Source organism: Neopsephotus bourkii, unplaced genomic scaffold (genome assembly GCF_033783945.1).
Source record: "Neopsephotus bourkii isolate Nb327-2 ecotype Australia unplaced genomic scaffold, CSIRO-AGI_Nbou_v1 NB_1767, whole genome shotgun sequence".
In the NCBI taxonomy this organism is placed as follows: Eukaryota; Metazoa; Chordata; class Aves; order Psittaciformes; family Psittacidae; genus Neopsephotus; species Neopsephotus bourkii.
The window spans coordinates 1,728,650-1,753,169 of NW_026902241.1; the positions used below are offsets into that span (position 1 = coordinate 1,728,650).

A 24,520-nucleotide genomic window follows, 5' to 3' on the forward strand; every position below is an offset into this window, starting at 1 on the left:
ACAAAATAACATTAATTTCCAGAGAAAAATTGCATCTCTGTTGCCACCAGAACAGCTTAGAATCACATTATATTTCAAGTACTCTGCTGCTCAAAAGTAGTTCCAGTAAAGTCAATAGAAACAATGTCATTCATGTCCAGAAAGAAGTGTCAGGCCTTGAATAAAATCTCCAGGCATACTGATAATCCTTTCTTCAGGCATAATAATCGTTCCTTGCAAGTACTGAATTTGTTTTAGATGTTGGCCTACCTCCTCTTTTCCCTGTGTTTCATAAAAATATCAAAATTATTCTTTTCATTGGATTTTCATCTTTTATTGCTTACAGTTCAGATATGTCTGCTTTCAGGCAGTTCCAGTCATGTAGGCTAGCTCCTATGATCAGGTTGGAAGATTATTATTGAATCACTTAAGTGACAGTGAAGGATGAATCTAGTACTTCAGTAGTTTCCAAGTTATGCATTAGTTAGCTTTGGTTGTCATGGTTTGGTGTGAGGTGTCCCTGCCCATGGCAGGAGGGTTGGAACTAGATGATCTTAAGGTCCTTTCCAACCTTAAGTATTCTATGATTCTGTGATCTGAAGCCGATACCACATGTGTCTGGAAAAGGATATTGAGAATTATTTTAGAATTATGTCTGAAACATATGTAAAAACAATAGGTTTGTTTATTTTAAAAGATTGATGTTTCACCTTGTTCCTTTTTTTAAACAGATTTAATTTTAGAATCAGTCTTATAGTCTACTTGCCGCAGAGCTGGGAAAGTTTGAATGTAAGGCTGTGCTGAATGGATTGCGTTAATTAGCACAGGCAGCTAATGTTTCAGAACTGGTGATAAACTTAGCAGGAACTTAGTAATATGTGTTCAACTGTAGATAACTAAAGGCGGTATCTAGATAATGCGAGGGAATGGCTTTTGTCTTAAGTAGAACCAGGACGTTGTTTGCCATGTGTGTATGGAAACTGTTAATATAGTGTATGTATTCGTAACTACCTTTACAGGAGCTGCAGGTCCACTGTGCAGAAGGACAAGCACTACTGAATGCTGCTGTCCATGCCAGAGAGGAGGTGATTCCCTGGGGCATTCCTCAGATAGAAGACCGAGCCCTGGAATCCTTGCGGCAGGATTGGCAACTTTATCAACACAGACTTTCTGAAGCAAGAAGCCAATTAAATGTTGCTGTGAGCAGACTGAGGTTAATGGAGAAAAAATTTCAGAAGGTTAATGAGTGGCTAACAGACCTGGAGGGGAAAGTTGCTGTCAGGACTGGGAGGCAGTCTGGTAGAGCAACAAAGGAGATGCAGCTTCAACAAATGAAGGTAAAGAATATAGTTAAGGCATTCCTTAAACAAAATACCATGTGAGGTTTCCATATTAGTTCTGGTTGCACTGTGAAAATGACAAGGAAGCATTGTAATTTATTCTGAGATAGTGCCTAGAATGATGGATCCAAGAGAGCTTCTTGCCTTTTGGATCCTGGTTCCTCATATTTTACTGTTACGGGTATGACTATGCCAATGTTGAAATCTCATAAGGAGATTTTGTATGCGTATACTTTGTGGTGTATGAAGGCACAATTTAGAATAAAGATTAAGTCCTGGAGTGGACTAAATAAAATATAATGTAATGTAATGTAATATAATGTAATGTAATGTAATATAATAATAGTGAACAGGGAGATAGCAGAAAGAGTGAGAGAGGAATAAAACCTAAGAAAACAAGTGATGCACAATACAATTGCTTACCACCCACTGATCAATGCCCAGCCCGTCCCCAAGCAGTGATCTGTGGCTTCTGGCTGAGTTCCCCAAGCTTATACACTAAGCATGATATTCTATGTTATGGAATATCCTTTTGGTTTGCTCAGGTCAGATTCTCCTTCACAGCTTCTTGTGCCCCTTATCACTGGCAGAGCATGGGAAATTAAATAAGTCCTTGACTTGGAGTAAGCACTGTTCAACAACAGCTAAAACATCTGTGTATTAGTAACATTATCCTCATACTAAACCAAAACACAGCTCTGTGCCAGCTATTAGGGAGAAAATTAACTCTATCTCAGCTAAAACCAGGACAGTGGGAAAGTGTTAATATGATAACAAGAGTAAAATGTGACCAGCTGTGTTGTGAAGTCTTTGCTGTATAATAATATATTTCATATAATAATTCTTCAGTCATTGCAAGAAGAAGACATAGTTCTGAGTAAATGAAGGAATTATATTTGAAGACATTTGAGGTTACACTTTACAGTCATCTTTAAAACTTCAGTCAAATTCTATAGGAATTCCAGGTTGCATTTCTATTTTTATTATTCTGGGGAAAGTATTGAAACTATTGTAATGAGATGCAATCCATATGATAGGATAAAACTTCCAGCGTATTTGTTATCTTAACCTTCATCAGAATCTGTTTATTTTCCTGTTGTAAATCCATGTTTGCAACCATGTATTTGCTCTCCTTTTCAATGAATTCCTGTTGTGCTTAAGATATTTGAATCAGTCATATGAGCTGGATAATGTCTTTGTCATAGAAGTGGCATGAAGAAATTACGATCTACAAAGATGATGTGGAGGAAGTTGGGGTATTGGCTCAGCAAATACTAGAGCAAAGTCTCACTTCAAGCAGAATGGGAAGCCAGGCTACGCAGCTTACATCACGCTATCAAACTCTTCTTCTTCGTGTTTTAGTAAGTAATAAATAATTCATTGTGACATCATAAACTGACAGTTAAGCAAATATAAACAGACTTTCTTAATTAGACTTTATCAGAGTTTATTAATTACTCTAGACTTAATTAAATATTCATATATATACACACGTGTATATGGATTAAATGTATTAGATAATGGTATTAGAGATAATGACCTTTCAAAATATTCAGTATTCACCAGATGTTGTTACTGTCTTTTTTAGCAGTCTCAGGAGAGAAATTCAGAATTTCATACATTTGAATGCTAAACAATGTGTAGAGAAATGTTTTCAGGTTATCACTGAAACACATAGTTAGAGGAAAATTTAAATTTGTAAGGAGCAGTCTTCAGGTCACTTTTAAGTAATAAGCGTCTCAAGTCACAATTCAAATTGCAAAATGTAAGTAGCTTTTCGTTGTTTAGCAGTTTTAACATTAGTGAGTTACTGTATGTACAACCTGACAAGATCCTAGTGAGAATTACCCAGTAGATTTAAAAAACTCAGTTTAATTCTTATCAGGTTTTATTAATAAATAATAATTTATTGCTATCTTTAGTCAATAGTAGTGATAAACATCTGGGTGGTTCTTGTTTCCTCACCCTTATATTTGTTTGAAGGAGCAAATAAAGTGTCTGGAAGAAGAAATACGCTGTATAGAAGAGTCAGAATTGGCTTTTAGTGCTTACACAAATTGGTATGGAGCTACTAACAAGAACTTCAGGAATGTGATCACCAAGTTCGACATGGTTGATAAAACAGCAATGGAGAAAAAAGTGCAGAAACTAGAGGTACAGCTTTCTTGAATATAATTTTTATTTCTGTTCACTAGAAAGATTCTATATTTTAACATGCATCTTAACAGCTGCTCAAAATTCTGACTTCAACTTGCCCAGAGATGCTAATAGCATAATGATGACCCAGCATAAAACTTCCTACAGTTTGGTTGTTGAGATTATGAATAGTCCTAAATAATACAATCCTATCCTTCTGTAAGAGCTTGCAAGGCATCCTGTCATATATATTTTATACCAGTATGCACTGTGACAAGAAGTGCTTTTATTTCTTCTCATTGACATAACTCAGTAGTAAAACTCATGTTTCAGAGTTGAAGGAAAACTTTTAATCCATTTCAGATTCTCTCCTGAGAGCCCTCAGTTTCTGTGTTTGTCTTCACAACACCAGTGCAGAGCAGAAGTATCCGCTTTTTTCTGTTGCTTTCTAGTTTACCACACCTTAATTCCAGGCAATTTTGTAATGAAAAGTCCATTAAATTTTCCTAGTAGTTCCTTCTGTGTCCTCATCTAAATTCATACATTCCTGTTAACTAACACTTCCTTCACAGCTGCTATTAAGTGATATGGACATAGGCCACAGTTTACTGAAATCTGCTCGAGAGAAGGGGGAGCGAGCTATAAAGTACATGGAGGAAAATGAAGCTGACCAGTTAAGAAAAGAAATTGGAGATCATGTGGAACATCTTGAAGAACTGGCTGGCTCCATCAGGAAAGAGCACATGACTTCAGAGAAGTGTCTTCAGCTGGCAAAAGAGTTCTCAGACAAGTACAAGGCACAGACTCAGTGGGTCATGGAGTACCAAGCCATATTACATGCTCCTGTGGAGCCAAAGAGTGAACTCTATGAGAAGAAGGCCCAGTTGTCCAAATACAAGGTAAAAAGGGATTATATCATTGTACTATGGAATCATTTTTGACCTAGCAACTCTAATCCAGGTGTCTGTTCAAGTTTTCTCAACAGATGTATGAGATGTCTCTGATCTGGATGTCCAGATAGGCATCAAAGGGAACCTGTGTATGATATCTGTATCTACAAACTTGGATGATCACCTGTATTTGAAATGTGAATGTCCTAATAAGGCTTCCATATCTGAGTATTTCCTGTTACGAAGCAGAATTCTTTTATGAGTACACATATGAGTAATTCTGTTGGTACCAACAGAGCTGACTGTGGTTTAAACAAGGACAGAAATCAGTTGGTCTTTCTTCAGTGCAGACATTCTATTTATATTTGCTTAATCAGTTTTCTGGGTGTCCTAGCTCGACTGACATCTAAGATAGTCAGCTGCTATGGCCTCTTCTGGTTTTAGTTAGGATTTTAGTGAAGTTTTTTGTTGTTTTGTTGTGTTTTTTGTTTTTTTTTTTTTTCCTAGTTATAAAAATGAGTAAAAAAAACCTGATCACAAACCCCATTTCTTCTCTTAATGATGTTTTCATAAAATTCATAAAATACTTCAGGCTTACAGGTGTTTCATAAGATGTGTACTGAGTCTGGCTAGAATGGAGCTAACTCCTCATAGCAGCCCATTTAGCACTGTAACTTTGTGGCTAAAACAGTGCTGTTAACCAGTGTTTTCGCTATTGCTATCAGTACCTCCACAGCACCAACTACCTACCTCCTTCTGGTTTCAGTACTCAGAATCGTATGTCATAGCTGTGTGCTTGCTTCCTACACATCTGGGGAGCTGGTAACTCACTGTCATTTGATAGACGCTGGCATGTGCCATGCTCTCTGAGTTAGTGACACAGTGACAGATCAGGTTGCACACTCATCTGCACACTTCTTATTAAGAGCATGGCTCTGTTGATGCTTTCCCACCTATTCTCAGAATTTGTTTCTCAACACAAGTTTTATCCCTAGGACTGACCCCTTCACACGTATTAACTCCCTTTCCTTCACCAGCTGCAGATTATTGTCTGTGCTACTAGCTACTCAACAAAAAGAGTAATTGCTTTTAAATGCCTGCAAAATTGCTTTCTCAAGACATGGTTGAGAAACAGCCCTGTACTGGTAGCACAGCTCATCTAGTAAGGGAGAATATATATCATGATAGAAGGCTGTGCTTGAGATCAAAGAGAAGTTAGTGAAATGAATCGTCAGTGTTCAGTGGATGTATTTAGTTCTTGCTTGCATTGTAGTCCATACAGCAGACTGTTCTGTCCCATGAGCCTTCAATAAAATCAGTGATTGAAAAGGGAGAAGCACTTTTTGATCTGGTGAATGATGTGATTCTAAAGAACAACATTCAAGACCTTCAGAGCAGTTACCAGGAGCTCTGCAGCACAACAAAGGTAAGAAGTCGGGAAGAAAATTCTAGGTTCTTTCAGTTTGCTCTGTTTTAAGTCACTGACTATTTGTTTCATGCTGTCATGTCACACCCTGTACATCAGAGCCAATTAGATTTCATTACTTTTTTTTATTCTTTTTTTTTTTGGGGGGGGTGTTGCGTGGGAGGATAAAGGGGAAGGAAATAGGGAAGAAGGAGATTCTTGAATACGAAAAGAACATCTACCTAAATAAATCTAACGGGTGACTGGAATGAGTTTTGAATGTGGTAGATAAAGTGTTCATAGCACTAAGAGAAAATATATCAGCAACTAGTTTGTACTATTGCTAGTATTTTTAATTGCTTTGAATATATTTCTAAATACATTTTTCTTGAAGAAACAATTGCCCTTGAATTCTGCCATTTTGTCTCTTTTTTCGGCTAGATCTCACACAAACCCTGTTTAATCTAGTTTAGTTGTTGAATGGAAGTCACTGAGAAAATTAAGTGCAAGATGGATATAAATTAATTCAGCCAAGGACATTATTAACATTGATTCATTAGTCCACATGTGTAGAAGTATTAGATCTTTAAGACTACTAAATATGTTCTAAAGTATTATTATTCCTAAAGCTTTTAATAGGTTATACTCTTAATAAGGATAAGCTCTGCAAACCTTATGTTTGACTTAAGTACCTTTAATGGCAAATCTGTCCACCAATAGCAGATTATTTTATTTTTCTCAGTCTTTTTTTTTTTTTTTTTTTTTAATTTGGGAACATTCCTCTGATCTCTATCACAAAACTGATAGCAGTTGCATTAGGTGTAATGTTGATGACTTAAATGTAGAGGATCTTATGAAAAATCTCTCTTAAAAAGGATAAATACATTTTAGCTCAATATGTACATTCTTAATTTACCTACCACAATCACAGGCAATATATACGTGCAGAGGCTGTGAGCAGCAGGGGCCCAGCCATAACATTTGATAGGTCATGTGAAGTGTCTCAAAGATCATGTACTAACTTTTCCTAAGAGAACTTAATGTCAAGACAGTGTTCCTTTTTTTAAAAAAAGGAAATCCTCAGGGGTTTCCGCAGACTTCAAAGTATGGTATTTCATCAGAATTGAAAACACTGCTCACTACTACAAAATAATCCCTTTTACGTCTTCCTTAACAGTCTAATCCTGTGAAAGTTCCTCACAGGAATGTAAATGTGGAAGAGAGCTCATATGTTTTCAAGCTCTTGGTAGTTTTTGGTTTGTGTTGGTGGTTTGTTGTTTTGGTTTTGGTTTGGGGTTTGGTTTGTTTGTGTTATTTGTGGGTTTGTTTTTTTTTTAGTTTTTATTTTTTATTATTATACTTAACCGTAATATTTAATTTTGTTTATTGTGGACTTGCAGGCATATGTTGAAACCTTAGAGGTAAGAGTAAAAGAACACGAGGATTACAACAGTGATTTGCAAGAAGGGGAGAAATGGTTATTACATATGTCCAGCAGGCTGGTTAGCCCTGACCTCATGGAGAGTAGCAGTCTTGAAATAATCACTCAGCAACTAGCTAACCACAAGGTGGGTTTGCTGCTGGGTAAACTTTCTCTGTCCGGCATTATAAAATTTTCCTTCTTTGCTTCTCTCTGCTCCAGAGTTTTAGTTATTTGTCATTCACCGATTTTATTCCTCTTACTGCTAACTGTGTAAAGAATCATCAGTGTCATTAATGCAGTTAACAAGTCTGCCATGTTGTTAGGATTGACTACACAGGAGTTTTCTTGTACACTGGTGTGAATTCTGTCTCAGATTTTTGCTAAGATGTCCCAGGAAATAGACCACAAAAAAATGTATTTAGTTAATTTTACTCCTAAGGCATTTTTGCCCTGGCACTTTTAAAGGTAAAAGAAAAACATTTTGCATTTTCAAAATTCCCCCTGCCTCCCATTAGGATGTAACATTTCCTCCATTGCTTTTATTAAAGGTATTATTATGGTTGCTATTAATTATAATCATTCGCTACCTCAATAGCTGATGCTTTCTAGAACGTAAAAGAAAGCCAAATCTAACCCTCCCCACCACTCAATGTGACTGGGATTCTAAGGGTGAATGTTGAAATCACCCTCATAGTGATTAGTGCTATTCTTCAAGTAACCTCCTTAAATAAAAATTTGGTTGTGCCAAAGTCAATGGAAAGAACTGTTTACAGTGGAGGAGCTTATGGAATAAGACATGATCCAGCATCAGGTTTAGTCCTCGCTACTAGGCACCAAAGAAGTTGGTGGAGCCCTGGAGAGCATGCAACAAAGGAAAATTAAGGGCAGTCTTGGGACATGAGCCTATAATATTTACACATTATGAAGTGATACTGATGTTTCTGTCTGTACATTCTATTTATGTACAGACTTAATGATTTTACAGAGTATACACGCTAATAGTTTGAGCATAACAATGCAGTTTGTCTGAAAACCTTTTTCCAAATCTGAAGACAAGTCATGTTTAAGGAAGGAAAAAAAAACAAAAACAACCAAAAAAGCTTATTTAAAAAGCTGTGATGCAGAATGTTTTATGTTTGAAATATTTCTTCAGAAGTATTTAATCTATTTCTTAGGCTATCATGGAAGAAATTGCAGGATTTGAAGATCGTTTGAACAACCTTAAGAGTAAAGGTGACTACTTAATCAGTCAATGCACAGAACATCTTCAAGCAAAATTTAAGCAAAACATACAAAGCCATCTTCAGGGGGCAAAAGACAGCTACTCTGCGATATGTAGTACAGCCCAAAGAGTAAGTCTTGTTTCAAACATGTTTTTTATGTCATTTAAGAGCAGTACACATTATGTCTGTGTTTGTTTCTTTAAATGGTCTAAAACTTTCTATTATTTTCATTTAAATTGAGCCTACAGGTTCCTAATGTCATCATTACTGTGCTACAGCTAAGTTTCTTGTGAACTGAATGTTGTCTTTCAGCCAGCAAAACTAACTCCCTAACAGCTCTTACCTCAATCTCTCCACATCCTCATTACATTCAAGTTACACTAGCTTCTGAGAAGTTGCAGCAAAGACATTAGAACTATTCCTGCTTCAAGAACTAGGAAGCAAATCGCACTCTTGGTGTTAGTAGTTTACATAGGTACAATCATGGGTCTTAAGTATGTGCTAGGAAATCCTCTCTTAGTAAAAACAGAATATACAGTTAAGAAGGGCTAGCTGGGTCCTTCTATTACTCTAATTAGGAGATCAATCCCGCATAGTCAAAACCAACCCAAAAAACCTCCAAAACCAAAAACAAACCCCACCAAACCAAACAAAAAACTGACAAAAAACCCAAACCAGAACAAAATACAGAATTCCAAAATGCATAGTCATAGAGGTAGGTAAAACCTGATACTAGATAATGGCAAAATGATGAACAAGAATACAGAAATAAAAGACAATGCTCTTTATTTTGAAATTTATTTTTACTTTCCAGAAGCCATGCCTTATTGTCCATTTTCTCCATAAATTAGCAAGATGCAGTGAGAGCTTAAGGAGCTTTCAGCCCTTGATAGTTTTATGTATAAGCGCTAAAATAATCACAGTCTTAATAATTCTGTTCTAGCTGTAATTTCTAAGGTGGGAGAAGAGATCTAATAATGGTGTGTGAAAATGCAGTTACAAAATGTTTATTTTAGGTATACCAGAGTTTGGAAAATGAACTCCAAAAACATGTTAATCATCAGGACACCCTACAGCAGTGCCAGACTTGGCTGTCTACAGTGAAATCAGAGCTAAAGCCAACTACCTGGCCACCCTTCAGCTTGGCAGATGCAGTTAAACAGGTAAAAGTTCAGCACTTGAAAATGCTCAGTTCTCCTTAATAAGGTGACTTCAGGTAAAATTTTCATATTAATAGAAATTAGATACCCTCTGACCTTCTCAGAGGGCTGTGTAGCCCGCAAGGAACCACCGATGACCCTCTGCATTAGGTGGCCACTCACCCCTCCTTCCTGGGACTCTAGGAGGTATCTCGTTGCCCTGCTTGTCAACACCAATGTAATAATTTTCTTTTGGGATGAAGAAACTTCACAGGGAGAGGGGAGCTCCTACAGGCAATGTAGGATGATAATCAAGTTTTTAAGAGTTGCTCTTGTCCGTAATTCTGACAGAGCAGCCATACCTAATAATGTATGCCTGCATTTCATCTTTTGGAAATAATAAGCTAAAGTAAAAATGATAAAATGTGTGATTTTAATAAAGTAGTATTTCCACAGTCTCAGAGTTTATTTGAGGATTGTCTTCCCTCAGGTAAAACATTTTCGGGCTCTGCAGGAGCAAGCCAATACATACTTGGATCTTCTGTGTTCGATGTGTGATCTGTCAGATGCCACAGTGAAGAGTACAGCAACAGATATTCAACAAACAAAACAAATGGTACAAGATAACCGCAACAACCCACTTTTAATCCTGTTCAGAGCTTTAACTACCTTGATCTATCCTCTTTTAAGAAGGTCATATTGGGTAATGGTGTGAAGAAATGTCATCTTAATATCATCTTAAGTACTTCCTTTCAAAATGGTTTGCTTTCTGCTTTTATAATTTTAATTTTTTTTTTAATTTTTTTTAATTGAATCCAAAGGTTGCCATCCAGGTAGTAATACAAAGACACACAACAAAAGTTGCTAAAGTTACTTAGGCAATGTTACAAGATGTTTGTCTAAAGCCATACAAATAACTTTCTGTGGAAGAAAACCTGATGTGAGTTATTTGTTTTCATGAAACACAGTTCAGTCTATTTCCCTCTGTATTTTATTAAAGCTTAGACATATTTTACTGTTATTATTTATTCAATACTAGACTGATGTTGTTATTAGGACATAGGAGTATATTAATTGTAACCATAATAAAAAAAAAACTAGTGGTTCAATTAATAAATTGGAGTGCATCTATTTCAGCATATTAATTTATGAAGCATACCTAAATGTTAAGTTTTCAAGTAGCTTAGTACTTCATGTTACAATAAAACTATAAACATGTTATTAGAAAAAGAAATACTATGAACGTTCCTGTTGTTGTGAACGTGAAAATGTTAGTTACATATACAAACACAACCAAACTTTTGAAACTACTTCTACCGAGAGTAAAAATCTAATACATATAATAGTATTCCATACCAGAGAACTAAATTTTACAAATTCAAGTAATCCATAAACAGTGGCTATCCAAATACTGAATAGTGAAAAATCATCTGAAACATCAGAGTAAGATTCTCCTTTTATATAGGAAGAAGTGAAACATTTTTATGAAATCACAGGCAGTACAGTGCTGAGATATATTAAGCTGATTCAGTGTCTAAACCTTAAAGGTACCCTACTGCTGTATTTGGTGCAAAAGAATCTGTGTGACTGTTGGTTTAAGGTGGTTGATGGTCTCAGATCTGGTAAGCATTCTTATTGGCATTTTACAAAACGCATATAGGAAAAATAACTGGGGTGAGCAAGTTACATGAAAGTGTTTAGTTTAAGCTTTTATTTGGTCATTGTAAAGGCATGTAGTTTACAGTCCAGCAATATTCTTGGCATACAATAGACTAAATTGTACAACTAATTTAAGCTTTAACAGAAGGCTGAGGACACTTCGAAATATACTGGCTGATCTCTATGGTAAATGATGTTTCTTTTTTTCCCCAAAAACTTTCCTTTTGATAGGTCTGATTTTTATGACTTTGAAGTTTAAGACTCTATTTGTAGGTCATATTAGCCCTTTCAGAATCTAGAGCAGAAATCTGATTTAGTACAGCGTTGTGCTTTGAGGAGGAATGGTATTCATCATTCATTCTCCAAAAATAGATGCCTTAAAACATTCCTACTCCATTTCTGTTCTTCTAGATTGAGCAACAGATAATGCACTCACAGTATTTGGCTCAAGGCTGGGAGGAGATCAAACAAATGAAGGCTGAGCTCTGGATATATTTCCAGGATGCAGACCAGCAACTACAGAATTTGAAAAGGAGACGGGCAGAGTTGGAGCTAAACATTGCCCAGAATATGGTACTCCAGGTTAAGGTAAGGATGCCTTAGGTTAAGAACAGAACATAAGGAACATAAGTTCATCCTGCAGCTGATAAAAATCATCAAAAATGAACTTACTGCATACAATTGCTTGTATGTTCTAAGCAAGAGCAGAGAAGTCAGAGAAAATAGTGTTTCCTTATTGATATTACAAGGTGACACAGAAAGCAAAACGCTAATATTTTTCTGGCTTTGTCTCTCTTTTTGACAGTATGCAATTTTCTGCGTAGTGTTCTGTCTTCACTTTTAATAAGCTAATTACTGATCACAGTGGACCTGAAGATAAGTTCTGCAGCTCATGCTTGCTTAATTCTTTGTTTTCAATAATTCTAAATTATTTAGATTTATTTCAGAATTAGTTGAGGAAGCTATTCAATGTTTCTGGACTCTGAAAACTACTGGAGAATTGGTATGACAGAAACCCAATTTAATTTACCCTAAATAATGTGACAGTTGCCTTCAGATCTTCACTCATTAATTACAGAAGAGAGAATTTTAATGGCCATTCTGTATGTATCACAAACATCAGTAAAGTAAGAAGACACAGGAAAGTAGATTATTTTTTTATTAATGATGAAATGCTTAGGTTTTGCATTTTTGATCTACAGTTTGCTTGCATTCTTTTTCTGACATGCAAGGAGTTAGGTGAAGAGTAAACAGCACTTTGTTTCATGTCTGTTCTGCACAAGTGTATGAACAAGCAAAGCCATAGCTCTTGAAGATACCTCAGCGCAATGTGGACTGAAAACTGTTACACTAGCAATCATTAGAGTCCAGGAGGAAGCAGAAGTCTCTATTTCTTTGCTATTTCAGTCAGGAACTGTGGATTATTATGAAAGACAGGCACCTGCTGTACTGTCAAATATGGCAGAGTGTATTTTTGTCCTGGGAAAGGAAGCAGTCACAAAGAGGAATGAGGCAGAGCTGGGTAGTAGCATCTCTCCTTCAGAACCCCTGCCAGCCTTCAGTGTAAATTGTATCATCCCAGCAAAGTTCTGGAGCTGGGTATGGTTGTTTAATTAGTTATTGGAACTAGAATTTGGGAAAAAATGTTGTATTTACCCTAGATAGGACTGAAAAATATTTCATTAGCTTCATTAGTTGTCAGGATATTGTATTTTCTTTCTCTAGGGTTCTCTGTGACTTCTTATTCAGTAAAAAATGTGTATGCAGATAGACTTGTACTGGAATTTATTAACTCAAATAGCAGTCATACCTAGATCATCACAGGCTTTGTTTCATTAATAACAGCGATAGTGGTTGCTATTATAGAAGTAGGAACAATACAAAGTATGGATGTGTGGGAGCTCACTGACTCAAGGACTGTGCTTCCTAATGGACTCAAATGGAAAAGGAAGAAAATGAACTAGAAACTGCTGATAAAATGAATTCTCAGGAGATCCAGACTACCTTGAATGTTTTAGTGTGTAAGGTGGGTGCTGTGCCAGTCTGGAAGCCTGGACAGCAAGATGGGACTCAATTGTGTTTTCTGCTTATCACTGACACTTGAAAACTGCTCTGGTTTGCTTTCTTGTCTGTAACCAACCTGTCATCACCTGAGAAGATGGGGAGAAGGCACATCTCCCGGTTATATCTGCGCAGCAGTTACCTTAATTAGTCCTTGTACAATTTGTTTCAGACTTTTTATTTCAATTCCCTCTTATAGCTTTGAATATCTGTCACCATATTGTTTTTTATTTGTATTTTTCTCAGGAATTCAGACAGAAGTTGCAGTCAAAGCAGTCAGCGCTTAGCTCTGTGACTGAGAAGATGAACAGACTAACACAAGGACAAGAATCTCCTGAACACAAAGAAATAGGAGAACTGAGCAATCAGTGGCTGGACCTCTGCCTTCAGGCACATAGTTTGCTCGTACAGAGGGAGGAGGATCTGCAGAGGACAGGGGATTACCATGATCGCATGAACATAGTTGAAGTTTTCATGGAAAAGCTTACAAAAGAGTGGGACAACCTGGCTAGGTAAAAAAGGAGTAGCACTCGCAAAGCTGACTTAGCGCATAGATGCTGAAATCCCCTTTTCCATGCTTAATTAAAAGCAAGCCTCACATATTAATGATAGGACAATTACTTGTATTGAAATAAAGGGAGTTTGAGAAGCCATATCTTCAGTGTTTGTCTTCAAGGCAAGTACTGACTGATCCTGTCTCAGACTATAACATTTTCTGATATTTCAAGAATTTTGACTATTTTGTTTGAACTCTTAATTTGTTTATTGCATTTTGTATGTGTTTTTCAATGTGATACTGTATTTTATCTATTAGGCTGTAATATTAATGCTTAGTTGCTGCTGCTGCTAAATGGCTGCAGCTGCTGTGTGTAGCATAAACACACCATCTGTGTGTAAAGTTGTGAGTGTATTACTGGTGCTATCATTGTTGTGGAACAATCTCACTACTTGCTGTTGTTCATATGTGCAATATAACCAGAACGCTCTGTAGTATTCATGTTAATTTGTATGGTCAGCCTGATGACCATGTTTCAGATGAAAGAGATAGGAATAAAAAATGTCAAACTATTTAATGCATATTCAGGGCTTGTACCTTCAAAGGAATCTGAAAACTGTAGGTATTTAAATTATATTGATTTCATTTTATAGTGGGCTTATAATTCATCCTGACTGCTTTTAAAAGTCTGTCCTGAGATAGGATCTAATAATTCATTTCTGTCCTGTCCATTTTGATAATAGATCTGATGCTGAAAGTACAAACGTGCACCTTGAAGCTTTGCAAAAACTGGCACTGGCACTACAGGAAAGAAGATTTGCTTTGGAAGAGTTGAAAGATCAGAAACAGAAGATGATAGAACATCTGAATCTTGATGACAAAGAATTAGTAAAGGAGCAATTTGGTCATTTTGAGCAACGCTGGACTCAGCTAGAGGACCTTGTCAAAAGGAAAATTCAAGTTTCTGTTTCAACCTTAGAAGAGCTCAGTTTGGTGCATTCCAAATTTCAGGAACTAATGGAATGGGCAGAGGAGCAACAGCCTAGTATCTCAGAGGCTCTTAAACAGAGTCCACCCCCAGATTTGGCTCAGAGTCTTCTCATGGAGCATCTTACAATTTGCAGTGAACTTGAAGCCAAGCAACTTGTTCTGAAGACACTTGTGAAGGATGCTGACAGGGTGATGACCAACCTAGGGCTCAATGAAAGGCAGGAGCTGCAGAAAGCACTTTCTGATGCACAGCACCACGTAGCTTGTCTCAGCAATCTGGTTGGGCAGAGAAGAAAGCACCTGAATAAAGCACTGTCTGAAAAGACCCAGTTTCTCATGGCAGTCTTTCAGGCTACAAACCAAATTCACCAGCATGAGAAGAAGGTAACATTTCTGGAACACATTTGTCTGTTGCCAGAAGATGTGAACAAGCAGATCAGGACTTGTAAGAATATCCAGGCTAACCTAAAGGCCTATCAAAATGAAGTCACAGTGTTGTGGGCTCAAGGAAGGGATTTAATGAAAGAAACAACAAAACAAGAGAAGAGTGAAGTGTTAGGTAAACTACAAGAGCTACAGAATGTGTATGATGCTGTTTTACAGAAGTGTAACCAGAGATTGTTAGAATTGGAGAAAAATATGGTTTCAAGGAAATACTTCAAAGAAGACTTGGATAAAGCTTGCCACTGGCTAAAACAAGCTGATATTGTCACATTCGCAGAAGTCAATGTAATGAATTCTAACTCTGAACTATGCAGCCAGTTGGCAAAATATCAACAGATTCTTGAACAATCTCCAGAATATGAAAATCTGTTACTTGCACTACAAAGAGATGGCCAAGAAATCCTACTGTCACTTAATGAAGTAGATCGTTCTTATCTAGATGAGAAACTTAACATTCTCCCTCAGCAATTTAATGCTGTCACTGCTCTGGCAAAAGAAAAATTGTATAAAGTTCAGGAAGCAATTTATGCTAGAAAAGAGTATGCTTCTTTGATTGAGTTGACAAGTAAAGCTCTGACTGAACTAGAAGATCAGTTTATTAACATGGACAAAGCTCCAGCTGCTGTTTTAGTCAAAGAAGCTGTGTCATTACAGCAGGCCTACAGAGGTCTCTTAGGTGAAGTGGTGAGCCTTGGTGCAGCAGTGGATGAACTAAACCAGAAGAAGGAAGCCTTTAGAAGCACTGGCCAGCCATGGCAACCAGATGACATGTTAAAACTTGCCACACTGTATCACAAGTTGAAGAGGCAGATAGAACAGAAAATCAGTATGTTGGAAGACACAGTTGAAGCATGCCAGGAGCATGAGAAAATGTGCATGCAATTTGAGGCACAACTAGAGGCAGTGAAGAAAGAACAGATTAAAGTAAATGAAGAAACACTCCCAATAGAAGAAAAGTTGAAAATATACCATTCTTTGGTGGGCAGCTTGCAAGACTCAGGGAGTCTTCTGAAACGAATAACTGAACATCTAGAAGCAATTTCGCCTCAGTTTGACTCATCTGCATGTGAGACAGCAAACCAACAAGTGCAGTCTTGGCAAGAGAAACTGAAGTCTTTGCATGCTGCCATTGATGATACTGTGATGGAATGCGAGAACAGACTTGTGCAAAGCATAGACTTCCAGACAGAAATCTGTCGCTCACTTGACTGGTTGAGATGGGTGAAAACAGAACTTAATGGAACACTGAGTTTGGACCTCAAACTGCAAAACATCCAAGAAGAAATCAGAAAGGTTCAGATACATCAGGAAGAAGTGCAGTCAAGCTTGAGAATAATGAATGCACTAAGCAATAAGGAGAAAGAGAGATATACAATAGCAAAGGAGCTGATACCTGCTGACCTAGAAGATGCTCTTGCTGAGCTGACAGAACTAGACAGTGAAGTTCAAGAAGCTATACACACAAGACAGGTTAGTTTACCCGTCTTGTCATTAGTTTCTCACTCATGAAACTGGAAAAGATGGCTCTGTGGCTTGATGTTTGTAATAATAATGAAAAGATTTATTTTAATAATCCAGTTGTTTGAGGTTTTTTTAGTGACTTAGGTTGTGGCCTATTGACATGGATGGCTTGGGGTGGGGGTGGAGGTGTCCATTGGGGAAGGCTTCCTTAATATGCATTTATATCTGCACGTAGAAGTGCAAACTCACACAAAAGCTACTTCCATGTAGTCTTTCTGGACCTGTATGTTGCATATAGTGAAGGGAAAAGAAAGCAAGCATAGTAAAAATACAGACTCACAGCAGAGGCCATTTTTGTTGCTGTTTTGTGTCTGTAACCCTCTGTATAATTTTTCCTTTTATTTCAGGCTACCTTGAGTAAATTACATAGCCTCTGCGAAAGATACTACCAAGTGATGCAGATAGCAAATGACTGGCTTGAAGATGCTCAGGAATTTCTGCATTTAGCAAGGAATGGTCTTGATGTTGAGAACTCTGAGGAGAACCTAAAGAGCCACATTGAATTTTTCAGCACAGAAAGTCAGTTCAGTAATCATTTGAAGGAGTTACAGAACCTTGTGTCTGAGATAAAGCCCTTTATCCAAGCCACAGCAAGAGAGCAGTTAATGCAGAATGTGGCTGCATTGGAAGAAAAGGCCAAAGGGACAAAACAAGAAGCCAAAACCCAGCAAGAGCAGTTGCAAAGGTATATTAATCTTCTAAAGTTTTCTTTCATTTTATCACCTTGTTAGTGCTAAAAAAAAAATCCCAACATTAATTTATGTAAAATGTTTGTGCTGCTAATGAGAGAAGTGGATATTAGGATTCAGAGCTCTTGGATTCTGTTTTCTCCTCTGCCACTGACTGATTAGATATGTAGTCCTGAGGAAGCTATGATAAAATTTATGTAAAGTTTGGAACAGTACTGAGGAAAATAGTGGGGCATAACTGTCCCTTATTCCACCTGGCACAAGAACTACACAATAAAAAATAAAATAGACATTTTGAAGTAAATGGAAATAGCTTTTTAACCAGCATAACTGTTACTTATTAGTCTTGAGTGTTCTGGATTCCAAAAATTTGGGTGGGTTTAAAGTGCAACCTGGGCAAAGTCACTGAGGAAAGTTTAAACAAGGACTCTTAAATGCACGACTGTGTCTGTAAGGCACAGCTGAAAATCAGGAGCATATGCTTCTGTGTATGCTCTTTCTCAATAATTTTTCTTTTCTCTTAGAAGGTACTGTGTAACAGCAAAAACTAGCTGCAATAATATTGCTGATTTTTTCAGATAGTTTTATGTTGCATTTAATTGTTCTCTCTGGAACTATATTTGTTTAAGGTGTACTTCTGAGTGGCAGGAGTACCAGACAGCAAGACAGAAGGTTATTGAAGTGATGAATGAGGCTGAGAAAAAATTATCTGAATTCTCAGTAGCTAAAGCTGCTTCATCTTATGAAGCAGAAGAGAAATTGCTAACGCATAAGGTAAGGTACTGAAAAGTACATGAAAAGCTTTTTCTTCCATGAAAATACATGTATGTTATGTGGGTCCCTACCTGTGGCAACCTTAATTTGAGGTTTTAGATCTTTTCTCATAGCACATTGATGGCTTGGCTTTGCAAACGAAGATTTGGGAAGGGCTTTAACCATGCTTACTACAAGCACAATGACCAAGGGCATGTGGGATATGCAAATCTGGTTGATAAAAAGGGTGCTTAGGCAATCAGGAAGTGTCCGACCAGGACTGTTAGCTCCTGCGCAATCTTGCGCTACCCGTGCGCTGGTCTGCCCGCATGCAAGGTTGGATCTGCAGCTTCCCATGCACCTTGTCACCTACAGTTTTGACCCTCACCTGTCCATACAGACGACTGAGAGTGAGCCCTACCAGCCTCCACAGTAGATTTTTTAGGTGAAGCACAGCTTGCACAGAACTAGCCCCACCCTTTAAACCTGCGGTTTAACCGGCATGGCCTAGTTAGCTAGAACGGTGACAGCAAAGTCCACAGGTTGTAGGTTTTGTAAGAGTGTCCTTCTCTTTGATGGAAAACCTTACAGGGCTAGACGAGCTCCATCTGCCCGCGTTTGAAGATAGGAGTTTTCCTTCTCTTATGAGGAAGGCCTGTCTTTGCTAACGAAGATTCAGGAAGGGCTTTAACCCACACATTCTGAACAAGACTCATCTCCTGGGACAGTCTTGAGCGACCTATGATGCAACAGCACAATATCAGGCATCTAGGCGGGATTCTGACTTGGAGGCGTGCAGTCATAAGCTGCACACACACCAGGTGTCTGAACCTGTGGTTCCTTTTGTACTGAGCAGGATTACTATTGTAACAGCACATCATCAGTAGAGTAAAACTAACCTGTCTCACGATGTCGCTTTTTAATCCTTCGATGTCAGCTCTTGCTGACATTGTGAAGCAGAATTCACCAAGCGTTGGATTGTTCACCCACTAATAGAGAATGTCATAGCACATAACTGTGTCATAAAACACCAATGGGTGGTTTGTGTTATGCAGGACACACATTTTATTTGTGGGGTGACCAAGACAGATATTTTTAATCACTTTTCAGCTTAATATCTGTCTATGTGCCTATGACTGTAGAGAACTGGAAGGATCTAAAAGGTTTGTGAAAGCCTTGGGTACATAAGCCCCAAAATTGTGTACCCTAGAGAAATTCAGACCAATAGAAATGTCCACCTACTTTTGTCGTGGTTTAAACCCAGCCAGACAGCTTTTTCACTCACTCCCCCCCCCATCTTGCCCTCTCCCTACTCCTGGAGGGACAGAGAGGAGAATCAAAAAGAATGCAACTCCCACGGGTTGAGATAAGAACAGTTTAGTAACTAAGGTATAACACAAATCACTACTGCTACCACCAATAATAATAATGATAAAGGAAGTAACAAGGGAAGAGAATACACCTCATCACCAGCCTACGGATAACTCGCCCCACCCCTCCAACCCCCCCAGCCCAACCAAGTACCAACCGATACCTCCTCCAACCCTGCAGTCCTCTAGCCCTTCTGGGTAACCCCAGTTACATCCTGGGCATGACATATTGTGGTATGGAATACCTCTTTGGTCAGTTTGGGTCAGGTGTCCTGTCTCTGCTTCCTCCCGGCTTCACCTCCTTCCTGGCAGAGCTTGAGCCTCACGAAGTCTTTTGCCAGACCAAAATATCATCGTTATCAGCTCTGTTCCCAGGTGGAAAGTCAAAACACAGCACTGCACCAGCTACCAAGAAGGAGAAAAATGACTGCTACTGCTGAACCCAGGACAACTTTGGATAACATGTAATAGTTTTACTAGGACAGGAAGGGTTCAGGTTTAATATTAACTCTTGTTTAGTCTAAAATTAAAAATGTGACTTAAAGGAATTACTTTATCCTCTAGTATTTAGGGCATTAATGAGTTGCCTTAATATAGACAGTTAGTGATACTGTATATGTCCTTCTGGTTTCCAGCTCTGTCTCTGAAGGCTGGAATCTTCCCCAACAGTAAAGTCGTGTTTGCCAGCTTCATAAGAATATCCAGATACCCTTGGACCTCTAAAATGTCATTAGATATAAATATGACATAAATGTGTGCTTAAACCCCTGAATTGCTTCTTTCATTTTTTAGACTCTTACAGTAAAGTCTTTCTTTGCGATGAGAAGGGTCCTGAATACTATCCATCCCTTTTGAGAGGCTAGCAAAGGAAGAAAGAAAAAATCTGATTACACCAGATTTCTGCTGCTTCCAGAGACTTACATTTTGGACCAAGTCCCTTAAGTAATTGTAAATAATACATCGCACATGAAAAATAAAGTGAGACACATGAATATATCACACATGAAAAATAAAATGTGGTGAGGTATTTTATGAAAAATTAAGTGAGACCTAACTGTATCTCACTCAGCATAGGGTACATCTTCTTTGTCTTCAGTGAATGGAAGTAGCTCATCTGCCTGCAAGTGTGTTGAATAGTTATGAGTTGTGTTGTAAAAGTGGAAAACTGTTTTTTGCTTTTTCAGAATCTTGTGTCTGTAGTGAATTCTTTCCATGAGAAGATCACAGCCCTAGAAGAAAAGACTTCACAGCTGGAAAAAGTTAGCAATGATGCCAGTAAAGCAACTATAAGTAGATCCATGACAACAGTTTGGCAGCGCTGGACACGGCTCCGGAATGTAGCCCAAGAGCAAGAGAAAATTTTGGAAGATGCAGTGCAGGAATGGAAGGATTTTAATGATAAGGTAACTTCTGGTCTTGGTATATCCTTATTTGTTAACTGTACTAAGGTTTTTTGCCTTATTAATCATCCTCTGGTAACAAAAGCTGATAGCAGGAATAGCAGTAATTTTTCTCAAGTCATACTAAAAAGAACTATGGAAGACCTAGGCTTAGAATCACCGCCTCCAAGGCCTCCAAGGTTTGCACTTTTCTTCTATATGCATACATGTATAGTAAATACAGAGTTATTTTGGTTTCTGGTGGCTCTTCAGAATCTTATCCTCTGTATTTCCCTTCCGCAGATGATCTGTTCTAGTTTAATTCAACCTCTTTTTTTTTTCCTGAACAGTATAAAGTTGCTATTTCTAAATTTATGCATTGTTATCATTGCCTGTCATTGCTCACTGATCACGTGTCTCTTTCTTTATATCCTACCTGTCTCTTTTATCTGCTGTTGTCCATTATTTTATGCTCAGGCTTCAGGTTCTCCAGGAATGAGGGTAATAGTTTTGTTAAATGTATCACATATGCCAAATATGGGTGTACCTTGGGGTAGAGCTAGGTCCTATGGCAATAAAGATACTAAATACTAAAAAATACAAGCAACCATTCATCACTTGGGAAAAAGTCCCTTACGAAGTCCTAGTCCACTGTGAAGACCTACCGCTAGTTAGCTAGATCTAGCCCATTAGAGTATAGATTGATATCTGGAATAGAGTCTGTTGCACACACCCTATACCACAACTGTTTTACAGCATCTAAATGGTCTGCACTGGATTTAGCTCCTCTTGGTATCAGTTGCACTGGATTTAGCTCCTCTTGGTAGCAGTTGTACTAGCTTATTTTCATTATTGCCAAGACTACTTTCCTTTACATAGATTCAGAAAGCCACCATAGCAATAGATGAGCTACAAGGTCGCTTACCAGAAAGCTCAGTAGAGAAGGCATCCAAGACAGAACTCCTGGAACTCTTGGATTACCACAGCAGTTTCCTTCTGGAGGTGGAGCGCCAGCTGTCATCTTTGGGCCTGCTCAAACAGCATGCTGTCAGCATGCTTCAGGATGTGGAAATAAAGCCTCCGTCTCAAGAGGAACTACCAGTCATGCAAGAAATCAAAGCAATGCAAGATCGGTGTCACAAGTAAGACAACATTTTAAAAGATTCACTAGAAAAATGGCACCTTACAATTCGTTAATAAGAGTTCAGCTATCATTTTTGTTATTAATAATGTCCATGCTTAAAAGAAATATTTGTTTTTATAATTAAGTACCAATTTAACTTGAAATTATTGTTAATTTTGAAATATGTTTTTACCATTATTTTTAATTTCAGTTAGGAGGATATGTGTTTTAGAACACATACTTCTTCCCTTGCATAATAATAGTAACTTATGTAAAAGTTGTATAAACTACATTGCAATTATAACTGATTTTAAACACTTCAATTGCAGTAACCTTTTATTTTTTTTGTATCCTAAGTTTAGATTAGTTTACCGTTTTGTTTCCCCTGTTGGAAGCACTTAGGTACCAAAAGTAGGTACCCTATGTGAAATTTACAGTGGAATTTGGTGCATGTGCAAATGAAACATATCTTAGCATTTTGCTTTGTGGTTATATACGTGTTTATCTAAATCTAAAATGTTACTTTGCCATGTAAAATGAGGAAATTTTATGGCAAGCTTTCAGCACTCATATCCACCTCATAAGTGCACTAAGATGCCGTTAACTGTGTCTCCTTGGTGGGAAAAGAGATAGAGAATTAAAAAAGTGTAAATCCTGCACCTAGCCTATACAAAGTTCATTGTGCATGCATAACCAATTGCTCTGTAGAAAACATGTAGATATTAGCACTTCTGTAATTCTGGACTTCCCTTAGAGTTGGATTCTAAGAAATAAGGTTTGTGATGATCTCATGCTCATGTAAATAAGCCATGATTTGGCTATGGAAGGTTATATAAACACAAATCAAATATGGGAACATTGTAGTAAGATCCATGTCATGTACTTAAAAGTTACAAGTAGTCCTGTAGATCTTTCACAGAGCTGTCATGAAAAAAGATTCTGTTTTTTACTGGAGATCCAAGTTCTTGACGGAAGTACGGAAATTCTGCTTTAGTGGAAGCATGGAGATAGGTCCCTGGACCTAAAATGTGTTTGATCCATGCCTTATCTCAGGTATTTTGCCAACACAAATCCCATCAATAGGAGTGGAATTCATCTCATGCTGGTTTAGATTGTAGATATCCAAATCTGGACAGATTAATTATCCCTCTCTAATTAGTGGAGAAATAGACAGATATAAAATGCAGATTTCCTGATTTATTTTAAAAGCTGCTTTTAGAATGATGATGAATCATCCTAAATCATGGCCTAGACTTGCTTGCTTCCTCCACTGACAATAAGGGCGGTCTGTAGTGGGGAGCTTAGATGTAGGTTGTAAAAATTTGGATTTCTTCAAAAGAATTGTGCGCTTGATGTCAAACTACATGAAGCCGTAATTAAAAAGCATGAATTGAAGAATGAGCATGAGGAACTTAAGCGTGCTGCTTTAGTAGTCTGTTGCAACACTTTCTATTACTTTTGATAGTAATTATTATCTCTATTATTCAGTATGTTTTGACAAAGCAGTGTTTTTTGACATTGCTTAATTCTTCACAAATAGTTTTTGTTTCTTTCCGAAGTATGCAACAGAAAGTGAAAAAAGGTGTGAAGATGGTGAAACAGGAGCTGAAGGAGCGTGAGGAGGTTGAAGCAGAGATTAATATTGTGAAGTCTTGGATCCAGGAAACAAAAGAATATTTATTAAGCCCTGATGTAGAAGTGGACACTCAACTTCAGGAGTTGCAGGTATTTCAAGTTTATTAATTTTTAAATTACAGTATTCATCTTGTAATCTGCTTGTGAATGTTAATCAGTTCAAAACCACAACAATTCAAATTAGATGATATTCACTGGTTTTTGAATAAGCTACTAGACAAATCCATAAAATGGCTGATGGGCTGTAATATTTTATTGTAAAGATATTTAAGATACATTTAAGTATTTGCATTTGTGCAATTTTACATACTAGCAGGTTTTTTAGTAATTTTCCTCCTCTCATTTAAAATAGGGGGGAACTATGGAAATGTCACATTCTGCCTATTCACACTCTGTCTCAGCAGTTTGGGTCAGGGAGGGAAGCAGCAAAATCCTAGAATCATAGAATAGCTAGGTTTGGAAAGGACCTTAAGATAATAGAATCATAGAATAGTTAGGGTTGGAAAGGACCTTAAGATCATCAATCTCCAACCCCCCTGCCATGGGCAGGGACACCTCGCTCTAAAACTTATTACTCAAGGCCTCGTCCAACCTGGCCTTGAACACTGCCAGGGATGGAGCATTCACAACCTCCTTGGGCAGCCTATTCCAGTGCCTCACCACCCTAACAGGAAATAATTTCCTCCTTATATCCGGTCTAAACTTCCCCTGTTTAAGTTTTAACCCATTACCCCTTGTCCTACCACTACAGTCCCTAATGAAGAGTCCATCCCCAGCATCCCTATATGCCCCCTTCAGATACTGGAAGGCTGCTATGAGGTCTCCACGCAGCCTTCTCTTCTCCAGGATGAACAGTCCCAACTTT

At 37.7% G+C, this 24,520-nt stretch overlaps 1 protein-coding gene across 15 annotated transcripts in view; it reads left to right on the forward strand.

Annotated features, from left to right (window-relative positions):
- Positions 1–24,520, forward strand: part of SYNE1 (spectrin repeat containing nuclear envelope protein 1) — a 292,023-nt gene that overhangs the window by 150,785 nt on the left and 116,718 nt on the right. For 14 of the 15 annotated variants that reach the window (XM_061378642.1, XM_061378641.1, XM_061378650.1 and 11 more), the window contains 17 exons: positions 999–1,316; positions 2,525–2,680; positions 3,303–3,473; positions 4,028–4,354; positions 5,619–5,771; positions 7,151–7,318; positions 8,349–8,525; positions 9,413–9,559; positions 10,026–10,151; positions 11,606–11,782; positions 13,502–13,767; positions 14,495–16,655; positions 17,054–17,391; positions 18,025–18,169; positions 20,703–20,921; positions 21,777–22,039; positions 23,580–23,745. In XM_061378642.1, the coding sequence (XP_061234626.1) occupies positions 999–1,316; positions 2,525–2,680; positions 3,303–3,473; positions 4,028–4,354; positions 5,619–5,771; positions 7,151–7,318; positions 8,349–8,525; positions 9,413–9,559; positions 10,026–10,151; positions 11,606–11,782; positions 13,502–13,767; positions 14,495–16,655; positions 17,054–17,391; positions 18,025–18,169; positions 20,703–20,921; positions 21,777–22,039; positions 23,580–23,745 (5,478 nt within the window). Of the gene's footprint in view, positions 1–998; positions 1,317–2,524; positions 2,681–3,302; positions 3,474–4,027; positions 4,355–5,618; positions 5,772–7,150; positions 7,319–8,348; positions 8,526–9,412; positions 9,560–10,025; positions 10,152–11,605; positions 11,783–13,501; positions 13,768–13,791; positions 13,932–14,494; positions 16,656–17,053; positions 17,392–18,024; positions 18,170–20,702; positions 20,922–21,776; positions 22,040–23,579; positions 23,746–24,520 lie in introns of those variants that run through there. The other variant, XM_061378652.1, reaches the window with a different exon arrangement.